Source organism: Arvicanthis niloticus, chromosome 5 (assembly GCF_011762505.2).
Source record: "Arvicanthis niloticus isolate mArvNil1 chromosome 5, mArvNil1.pat.X, whole genome shotgun sequence".
Taxonomy (NCBI): Eukaryota; Metazoa; Chordata; class Mammalia; order Rodentia; family Muridae; genus Arvicanthis; species Arvicanthis niloticus.
The window spans coordinates 96198054-96209471 of record NC_047662.1 but is presented as its reverse complement, the minus strand read 5'-3'; the positions used below and the strand labels follow the sequence as shown (position 1 = coordinate 96209471).

Below are 11418 nucleotides of genomic sequence, written 5' to 3'. Positions count from 1 at the left end.
AGCCAGGCAGTGGTGGCGCACGCCTTTAATCCCAGCACTTGGGAGGCAGAGGCAGGCGAATTTCTGAATTCGAGGCCAGCCTGGTCTACAGAGTGAGTTCCAGGACAGCCAGGGCTACACAGAGAAACCCTGTCTCAAAAAACAAAACAAGGGGCTGGAGAGATGGCTCAGTGGTTAAGAGCACTGATTGCTCTTCCAGAGGTCCTGAGTTCAATTTCCAGTAACCACATGGTGGCTCACAACCATCTGTAATGGGATCTGATGCCCTCTTCTGGTGTGTCTAAAGAGAGCAACAGTGTACTCATATAGGCAATAAATAAATAAATAAATCTTAAAAAAAAAAAAAGAAACAAAACAAAAAGTCATTAAAATGTTAGGTGTATACATAGTTTGCTGTAAACAAAGGATTCACTAAGATCCTGGGAGATTATAGTGAAGCCCAGTAATCCTGTGTATTAGCAGCTACAAGTTACTCTAATCTGTTGGTGCAAGTGCCCTTTTCTTGTGACCAGCCCTATTGCTATCTAGTCAAGGAGAATTTAAAGAACTCTGGGCCAGAAGCTGGACAAGATGCTACCCTTACTGCTACATCTGTTTTCTTATTCTCTATGGCTCCTGAAATCCAATTTTGTTCTGACTGCATTATACTAGGGCTACAGTGGATTCAGTTAGATTCATTCTTGCATGACTGCTGTGAGCTTTAGCACAGTATTTGACAACAAAAAGCTTTGCATGCCTGATGGGAGGTCTACCTCAGACAACATTCTTCATCCTCTCACTCCTCTCTGCCTCAGCGGTTCCTGCAGCCTTGGTTTGGCTCTTTACCTCAGTCCCCAGCACCATTCCCTTCAGACATCCCAGTACTGAGTCCCTTCAGTCCCCTCCCACTGCAGTGTCCTGCTTCTTTACCCTGTTGACTGTCTTTGCTAGGCCAAGATAACTGCACTCTGCCTGTGTATCACATTTCTATTTTCTTCTGGGATTTCTGTCTCTGTGGTTGCTTATGATTAGAGCTGGAACTTGAGGAGTAAAGGGAACTATATGCAGTTTGGGCATTGCCTTAAACTCATAGCTTTCTGAGCTTGCTAATAAGACTGTACAATAACCTCTCTAAGGAAGAGCTCTGTTGTTGATGTAAATAGATTTGAGGTGAATTTGTTGAGTGAATTATAGTTTGATATAATAACATGAAATATTGTTTGATGTTGGGCTGACAAGTACTCACAGCAATCATCCAGGGAAAAAATGATTTCTCATTAGTTTCTGATTCATATATCCAACTTGCATTCTTCTCAACAAGTATTAACTTAATAATTCACATATTCTGAATCTTAGGTGGTCCTAAAACTGCTTATACAGATTTAGTTATTTTCAGAATAATAGGGCAATCTAATCCAACATTTCTTAAAATGAAATTCATAGGCATATTTTTCAAGTTTTGAGAATTTTTCTTGTATAAAATTGGATGTGTATGTTAGTTTGATAAACACTGTAGTGTGCCTTATACATAGTTCATTGTTAAAGAGATGCTGAAAATACTTCTAAGTCCCAAAGAATAAAATGCCACCCAGGGGAAATGGTGAAGACTCTCCAGTGTGGGAAATCTAGGTAGATGAAGACAAACTTAAACAAGATAGAAGCAAAGAGGGAAAGTAGGTAGATAGAAGCAGAGAGTCCCCAAGCCACCACTGTCGGGAGGAGTCTGGTTTCATAGACTGTGGTATGTGGTTATACATGTGCAGCTTGGCCAGGTGTAAAGAGCTAAGGACTCAGTTCTAGATATAGTGTAGTTTGTTATTCTGATTGTGATTGACAGATAATCATTGTAGATACCATAAGCTCTCCTTATTCATGGAGTAGAATCTGAAGACAGACAGCTGGAGGATTGAAGCCAAACTAAAGGAAAGAATTAGCTAGGTCTGTACAGTTGAGGGGAGCCTGTTGACCCCAGGGAAGGGCTTTCTACCATCTGCCTTACCCTGTCCCCATGTCTAAGCTTCCCAATTGCCCAGTTCCAATTAGTACCTGCAGATATGTTCTCCTGCCCAAGACAGATGGGTTCTTCTTGGGCTGGCAGTTGCATGATGTTTAAATAATGAGCAATCTTAGGATGGGCATTTTCCTGATAGTCCTTAATCTAACTATTCCAAAGGAATTTTGTAGGGAGAAAATTCATTATTTTACTATTCTACATTAAACTTTAAAAGTCATTGTGATGTTTAAATGAGAATAGCCCCAATAGTTGCATATACATGGATGCTCAGTGACCAGGCAGTGGAACTCTTTGAAAGGATTGGAAGGGTTAGGAGGTGTGGTCTTGTTGGAAGAAGTGTGTCACTGGGGTGGGCTTTAAGGTGTCAGGCGCCCCTGCCAGGCCCAGCCTCTGTCTCTTGGCAGTGCATACTGATGAAGATGTAACTCTTAGCTAGTTCTCTACCATCATTTGTACCATTACGCTCCCTGCCACAATGATAGGCTAAGCCCTGCAACTGTGCAAGCCCCCAGTTAAATGTTTTCCTGTATACGAATTGCCTTGGTCATGGTGCCTCTTTACAGTGACAGAACAGTGACTAAGACAGTCATAGTGTTGCAGTATCCAAAGTTTTAAAAAGGGGCACAGAAAAATAGATCTTCCTGATATCTTCTGGTCACTTGGAGTGTGGACATAGCAGTAGCCCTAGCAGACTCCTCCTTCAGCCTGAGGGAAGGGAGCTAGTTATGGTCTACCTTAGCCTATAAAGATGTAAAAGTTGATGATAGAGTTTTACTGCCAGTGGCTTATCTGTGGCTTATCTGCTAGCATAGATTGTTTCAGGCAAGAGTGGAAACCTTGGGTATATCACAAACAGAAGTAATGCTAAGGTATCAGGAGTCCAGGCCAGTTGGATATTATTGGTGCTGGCACTTTTGCTTCTGTGGCTAAGAAGAAAACTCACTTAAAGAAGCTTTGCTATCATAAAAATTACAATCTGTACATCTATTATCTGAGAACGTGATCATAGGAACCAAAGCTCACTAAACATTTTCACTGGAAATATAAGAGTTAGCACTTCCTTGGGAAACTGCCCTGGAACAGATGGATTCTTCTTGGGCTGGTAGTTAGGTGCTTCTGTTTCACCACTGTGCTTTACAGACACCTCATTGTATCCTCCTTTTAATTCTGAAGTAGAAGCACCATTGTCCTCATGTAGTAGATGGAAGTACTTGGCTCAAGGACATAGCAGGGCAATGCTGGGATTTGAACACAGAATATCCAAACTTAGGTTTTGTGCCAGTCTTATCATGGATAACAGTGACCTTCACTGTGTACACGGGAGGCTGCAGAGGTGGCTCAGCAGTTACAAGCATGTACTGCTCTTGTTGGAGACCTGAATTTGGTTCCCAGCACCTGCAGTTGGTGGCTCACAGCCTTCTGTAAGTAACTCTGATACCCTCTTCTGGTTACACACACACACACACACACACACACACACACACACACACACTAAAATAAACTCTCATTCTCAGACTGTATTTTAGGACTGCAACATCAAAAGCCTGTGGCCAGGTCCAACAGTACATTTCCAGAAGCTTTGCAGGTGATCTAGTTTGAGAGCCTTGCATATATTTGTGTGACAGATTCAAAATAAAACTGAAAACGGGCTATTTAGGATTTAAGGATCTCAAGATGGTGCTGAAGGATCCTGGAATGAATGTCCAGCACAAAAGGCCTGGCAGAGAGAAGGTGCTTGTTGGGCAGGGAAAGAATATCAGTAATGCTAAAAGGAGAGAGATGGGGCTTGGTAGGCTGTGCTGCACTCATGTCCTCACATGAAGTGCCGATTGGAATGAGAAGTGTTAGGTAGCCGTGCTCGGTCTAAGTCAGTTAGCATAAAGACAGTCGAATCACTTCACACTCACTTTATGAGGTGGTGTTACATGGAACGAAAGAGACATTCTCCCATGTTTTTCTGCAAGGTCGGAAGTGAAAGAAACTGCCTGTGCCCTAATGGTCATAGTGATCTAATGGTCATAGTGATCACATGGGTTTCCACACTGGTCAGGACCTAGTCTACTCTACCATATGTGTGTTATACACACACATATGTATATATCTAACTATACATATATAATGTATATGTTAGTTATATATGTATTATGTATGTATATAACTAAATAAGTTCATCCTGATGAGATCCTGTTTCTAGGGTAAGGACAGAGTGTTTGTGACTGAAGTGTCCAAACAGAGCTCAGTAGCCACTCATGAGTGACACTGAGGTGGTTTCACACATTAGAGAGGAGAGTGGCAGGCCCCGGCCATTGCATTCATCCATCAGTGATCCCAGGAGTCATGATTGCTGCTGTGTCAGAACAGGTGTTGCTGTTTTAGGTAAGCTGCTGTATTAATATTGTTAATATTGTTGATCAGAAATATTTTAACTTGGACTATATTTTATTTATTAAAATTCAAGACCCAAATTCCTTCATTGCTCCTATTACATTATCAAAAGTGCAGAGGTTTCACGCTGGACTACACTGAATGGTAGTCTCATTCTTACAAAACCAGCAGCAGCAACAACAACAAAAAAACAATTTGTATTTATTGGATCAAGGGCATTTTACTCCTAAGGTGAATATCCAAAGAAGACAAGTTATGGACTTTTTGTTGTTGTTTGGATTTGTTTTCCTTTTTTTTTTTTTTGTTATCAAACCTAACCTGACATGTAAATGCTTAAATGCTTATTTGGATTTTTTTCCTCCTACAAAGTAGGTTCATTTGGAGAATAACATGTTTGTATGTTTGAATGAATTCCAGTGTGAGGTGCCTTTTGCTATGAAGGTGCCTCCCTTTTATTACCTAATCATTAAGTCCCCCTCTTTTTTCCTGAAAGTGAATTTGTACTTTCGACATGGTTTATCAGATGCTATTAATGAACTGCTATTAAGACTGCAAGGCTGCAGTACCCGGGGCCTGATTACAGGAATTAAAATAGTGTGTGTTGGCTTCCCACTGCTCCCCAGCAGGACCCCTCAGTCATAATTCCTTTGCATCTAGTCTCAGCAGGAGAAGATTGACAGCATTGCAGACCATGTCAACAGTGCCGCTGTGAATGTTGAAGAGGGAACCAAAAACTTGCAGAAGGTAAGATTCCGCTCCTGCTGACAAATCAATGGTGCTCCGACTCCCAGGAGTCTCTAGTATTAACCCAATTGATCTGCGCTCTTCAGTGTGGAGGGAACCAGCAATTAAGGAAATAAGGAAGAAATGACACATAGGTAGTATAAGAAATCAATGGCTGTAATATTTTACTCCCAGATTCATTCTATCATGAGAGAATTTTTTTTTTCCCAAAGAGAATGAACTGTGGCCTCACTCTAGGGCATTTAGTTGTTATGAAGGGATATCTGCAGAGGCCTAGGGAGAAGAGAGAGCAGTCCATTAATCCAGGCAGAGCCAAAGTCTGAGCCTGCCGCAGCACTGGAGGAGTGGGAGCATCTATTATCCATCTGATGTGACTTTCAGCCCAGGTGCCTAGTGTGGAATAGCCTTGTGCTGAATCAAAGCTTTGCTGGGAGCCAGTGGCTGCTGAAGCTGTTTAAATAAGCCAGCCAGATAGTGGATTGATTATTTTGCAAGTAAAATCATTTTGTATAGTCCAATCTGGAGCACACCTCCCGCCTTCATCAGTTCTGTGGTCTGGAGCAATGGCAGTACCTGTGGAATACGCTCGCACACACCCCTTCAAGAATAATCTCTGAGGGTAATTATGAACCTAGAGTTAAAGAGGCATTGCCAGCAGTAATGAGAGGAAAACGCACATCACCACAGGCAGATTTTCTCAACTCAATTTCTAAATTGAATTTTTTTTTTTTACAGGCTGCAAAATACAAGCTGGCAGCCCTGCCTGTGGCAGGTGCACTCATTGGAGGAGTGGTGGGGGGTCCCATCGGCCTCCTCGCAGGCTTCAAAGTGGCAGGAATTGCAGCTGCACTTGGTGGTGGGGTGTTAGGCTTCACAGGTGGAAAATTGATACAAAGAAGGAAACAGAAAATGATGGAGAAGCTCACTTCCAGCTGTCCAGATCTCCCTAGCCAAAGTGACAAAAAATGCAGTTAAAGCCCAAGCTTCCAGCTGGTGCTGTGCACCCGGCCTAAGGAGCAGCTTGCTGTTGTTGGAACAATGTTAGGAAGTGGCTCTCCATGTCCATGTGGCGTTGAACCACCAGAAGTGGACCTGTCCGTTTGCTGGATGTTAATGGAGATTTTAGAGGTGGAGGAGCCTGGGCAGAGGGTATCTGTCAGGTCAGGTTTAAAGACTGCCAGAGAGCAGAGGCTCAGCTTAGAAATGTGAAAACTGGATCCCCAACTCTAAGGATCTAAGATGTGTACACATGTGTTGGATGCATGAGGGTCGATGTATTTGTAGATTATTTCTTCCTGTAGGGAGGGACAGAATGTGAGTCAGGAGCCTTTCTGTGGGCTAGGGATGTGCTGCCCAGCGGGTGCACCGGTGAACCACTTGTGGACTCGAGGGCTGCTGTACTTGGATCCAGCTGTATTTTTTGGGGAAGGAAATTCATACTGTAAAATAGAAAGAGAAGCCCATTTTCTCTCTACATACAGTCTCTTCATTGTGACACGGGTGGTATTTTTTTTTCTAAAGTCTTTCCTGCCTCTCCAAATAAGGAGCACACAACCTCACATGCTAGACCTACTAAACCAGCCACCAAGTCCATTTCCAGCTGGTGATTCTGAAAAACTATCTGCTTCTAGGGTGAATTCTACCCATGTTACAAGGATTTTTCTCACAATCTGCCTTTTTATATTGTTTTCCATCTCTAGCTACCCCTACCTGCAATCTCTCTTAGTTGAAAAAAGAACATGTAACTATTTCCAACATTATTTGGGCTAAGGGGAGTAGGAGATCAAGTCACAGGACACTTTGGAAGGGGCTGAGCGTAAGGGCCTCAAGGGATTGAGGCCCCTCAGTCTCCGTGGGGGTTGAAGAAGGAGCTTTCTACCTCACGTCTGTTACTGCTGCCCTTTGCCAAGTCGTCTCCCCTCCTGCCACAGTTCCTCCCAGTGTTCACCCTTAACTTCTCTCACATTCTAGATGGCCAAGTCCATGGTTCAGACCCAAGGAAAGATCTGTGGTGCTAACCCAACAGTTAACATGGTCAGTAGGCCTGGTCCTCTCCAACTCCATGTTTGTCTCCAAACAGAAAGATTTGAGATGTAAAGAAAAGGAATAAGAAGCAGCCACTGGTCCCCTCAACTCTTATCTCTTCCTGAGGAGAGTGCACACCAGCCACAGCATGGGTTCCGGGGCGAAGGGTTTACCACTTAGCTTCCCTTAAGTGCTGAGTTGATGTCTGACCGGCGGCGGTTGCTACCTTTCCCTCTGTGTCACAACAGCCTTGCCTTTAATGCTTTGTGAGGCTTACCAGTGCAGTCCTATGAAACAAAGCACTACATTGTATTAAAAGATTGGAAAGTAGTATTTCTTATTTGCTTACTTAAGACTTTAATAACAAACAAACACTTTGAATAATTGTCAGATCCTGAAATATTACCAAATACACTGCACATTAAGTATTTAGAGTAATTACTTTTAATGTCATTCTTTGTTCTCCGGTTCTTGCTGCTCCTTTAAGATAGCTCCTTTAAGAAACTAGAGCAGGGGCAGACAGAACTCATCCAGATTTTACTTAAAATAAGATTTTTTGTTTTGTTTTTCAAGATGGTTTCTCTGTATAGGCCTGGCCCGGCTGACCTGGAACTTGCTCTGTAGACCAGGCTGGCCTTGAACTCAGGATCTTCCTGCCACGGCCTCCTGAGTTCTGGGATTAAAGGTGTGCTACCATAGCCAGCTGAAACAAGATTCTTCAACTTTGGCCCTGGGGTAATTCTGATACGGCCAGTCAGCCTGCTTAGCTGGAACTGTAAGGATAAGCAGTGTTTAATTCTTTAGTCTCCCGTGTTCTTCATCTTCCTCTGCTTCATACTCAATTCCAGGAATCCCCAAAGTGCCATCAGTCCATGTGCCATCTCAGCCTCAGCACACGGAAGTCAGAGAAGCAGGGGTGAAGCTTGGTTGTGAGGCTCACACCCTCTGGACTTTCCATCTTTGCTGAGCCTGTATGGGAACTGTTGACATGTTCATGAACCCTCAGCATTGGGCTTTTGACTCTAGCCATCTTAATGCTTGAGGAAGTCACAGTCCTCTTTAAAATTTTTATTATACTTTAAAGTTATTTAGAAATTGTTTCTCATTTCTCCACAATAGAATTCAATAGCCAACTTTTTGTGGAAATTTCTTAGAAGTGTTTAATCAACTATAAATGATATAAAGTACTTAAAAGTATAAATTAGTCAATATGACACAAAAGTGATCTTAAAATTGAATTTAATATGCCCCATAGTGTCTAGTTAAATTTATCTTCTCTATGATTTATGTCTTACTTTTATTTCAACTAGTTAAAAAGAATCATTTTAATATCTTAAAATTTGTAGAGACATCATTTCAGTAATGGCAGTACTCCTAAAGACTTTTTTGATGTTATAATCTGATAATTTCTCTGAAATTTTGGTGTAACACACAGTTAAAAATGTATTCAAATTGAACATATATACATGAAAAATGTTTACCATATGTGCAATACATCCTGATGTTTTGTTTTTTTAACATGCTAAACCAGCCTTAGTCTACAAATAGATCCCCACCCTCAGTTTTCAGTAAACACCCTTCCCTAAGGAGGAACTGGTGTTTCCCAAGCAGTGTGCCAGGCTCTTCACCAGGCATTTCTGCATAGGGCAGCTGGGCCTCAGGAAAGAAGGGATTTGCAGAGTCTCTGAAGGAAGCCTGGAAGGGACTGGGTGTGCTGCTGCTGAACCTCGATCTGTCACCGTGTGCTGCCTCACTCAAACACAGAGACTGCAAGGCCAGCTGGGAACAACCAGGCCGTTCCTTCCTTCCTTGTCTTCTGGCGCCTCACCAGGTGTGCACAGCTCTTAATCGTGGCCATGCATTGAGCACATAGCTCATAAAATGAGCACCGATACCCCACCCCGCCCTCTAGACACCGGTTCATATTATAGCCTATGACCACTGCTCAAAAGGTTTTATATAATTAAAAACAAACACTACTTTTAAAAACAAATCTCTCATAGCCTTTAGAATCAATTAATCATTATGCTTTAAGTGATGCCCTCCTGGAAAGCCATGCACAGACCATAATAGGTCATTTCTGAACATCTGCTTTTGGATTGCCACCAAAAAAAAAAAAAATGCATGTTAAATAAGAAAAGCCACGTCCATTGTGTTGGCCACAGACTATTTTCCCATACCTTGTATGTAACCTTGTAACTTTGTAACCCTGCTCTCTTCCTATCTCAATCCTGTATCTTCTATTGGCTTACCTCTCCTACCTCACACACAGGAGCCAGGGACCTAGCATGCCTAGAAATAAGCATGCTGAAGCTGCCTAGAACCGGCCAGACTTCTGGAGCATGGACTGGGGCTTTCCTGAAACTCCTACCTGGCCACAAATGTCCTCTGCCTGTCTGTCATCCATGTTCATGTTTTCTGCAGAGTGAGGACTGGAAGCAGGTAACACTGTTGACAAAAAGTTTGGAAACCCGACTACAAATATCTAGCATACAGTATTTCCTTCCAGTAAAAGCCAGGAAGCCAAACCTTCTTTTGAATTCTTAGAAAACAAAGGCATGCCGGGCCTTTGGGTGGTGGCGCACGCCTTTAATCCCAGCACTTGGGAGGCAGAGGCAGGTGGATTTCTGAGTTCAAGGCCAGCCTGGTCTACAGAGTGAGTTCCAGGACAGCCAGGGCTACACAGAGAAACACTGTCTCGAAAAACCAAAACCAAAGCAAACCAAACAACAACAACAACAACAACAACAACAACAAAAAAAAAAAAAACAAAAAAAAAACAAAACAAAGGAATTTCTCAGGAATGCCTAAGAAGCCCTCACTGATAGCATGGACTCCCAGTAGAGGAGTGAAAGCCTAGAGTAAGGTCCTCCTTGGGCAAGCAATACTTGAATCATCACAGGGAGGAAGGTGAGGAAGGCGGCTCAGGTGCTTACAGATGTCTAATGACATTCCCTAGATCACTGGAGGCCTAACAAGTGCTTGCCCTCTGGCTCTGAGTCATGACACACATTCAGATTATTATGTTTGTTGAGTTTTGTTGATTCTGTTTTCTGAAATCTGTTTTACTGGAAGCCCAGGATGGTTTTGAACTTGCGATCCTCCTGCTGATATTACACACATCCAGCTCTGTTTTATAAGTGCTATTAACCTGTGTTCCTAATGAGTGGTTCTGTTTCTATTCATCAGTTTGTGTATTATAAATAATAACAAAAGAGTTATGTATTACATTGCTACCTTCAAAGAAACGAACTTGTGACAAAAATACATCCGTGCAATATTAACCCAACAAGTATATTGGAATAAAAACATAAAAAGTGTCAAAGGCAAATGATTTGCCAGGATCACAAAGCTATTTGTATAAGAGCTAAGAGAAAGATTTGGGGTGTGGTGGGGATCGACCATGTATTTCTGTTAAGGTTTTGTTAGGTTGTGTCAAGTTGCCTGATGGAGCTTGCAGTCTCTCAGCCCAACTTCAATGGTGTAAAGCAGGCAAAGTGGAAAGAAGTGTGAGAATACACATAAATCCATCTATGAGGAGGAAAAGCCTCCTTACAGTTTCTTCACTTTGCAAACAGTGTCAGTGACTTTGTGGCCAGAGCACGAGAACCCCTTCAACAGCGAGTGAAGTTCCGTGAACCCCTGTGAACACGCTTGTTTGAGCAAGACACTCGGTACTTTGCTTCTTGCATATGCTTCTCAGCTCTTTGAGATGGTCCTCTTAGTGTTAATTACTGAATTGTGTTACTGCGGTTCATCAGCTGAACGCCTAAAGGACTTTTCCACATTGTTACTGAACTTTAGGTATGGCAAGGCAAGGCAAGGATGAGGAAAGGCTGATTGGTGAGGATTTCTGCAAAATTCAATCCTTTCTAAATTGGTTTGTTATTATGTTGCTGAGTGGTGCTTGAATAAGGAAATATGCAATAAAATTTACCCATTTGACAAACATTAAACTGAGTTTCTGTTGTGTATTGAATGCTAGTGTCATATAGAGAAAGAGACCTGTAGAATCTATCATAGTAAGCCATGCAGTCACCTAAAGCGGGTAAGACGCAACAAAACATGGTGAGTACCAGGAAGAGACTGGAAAAGGTATCAGAGGCCTCAGTGAAGGACTAACTGGAAATGAATAGGAAGGCTTTGCAGAGCCTGGTGTCTGAGCAGTAGGTAAGGAGGCAGATACCTGATGGAACAGGGGCTATAACTTCAAGTGAGTAAAGGAGTTGCATGAAACAAAATGACATGGGAAAAATCAAGGCATTAATGAG

At 42.4% G+C, this 11418-nt stretch overlaps 1 protein-coding gene across 6 annotated transcripts in view; it reads left to right on the top strand.

The window, feature by feature from the left end:
* Stx17 (syntaxin 17) overlaps nt 1-11103 on the top strand; it is a 52147-nt gene extending 41044 nt beyond the window's left edge. For 5 of the 6 annotated variants that reach the window (XM_076935001.1, XM_034503238.2, XM_076934999.1 and 2 more), the window contains 2 exons: nt 5036-5122; nt 5858-11103. In XM_076935001.1, coding sequence (XP_076791116.1) covers nt 5036-5122; nt 5858-6097 — 327 coding nt within the window. In that variant the 3' untranslated portion in view covers nt 6098-11103. The remainder of the gene's footprint in view (nt 1-5035; nt 5123-5857) is intronic. The other variant, XR_013110684.1, reaches the window with a different exon arrangement.
* The last annotated feature ends 315 nt before the right edge of the window (nt 11104-11418 follow it).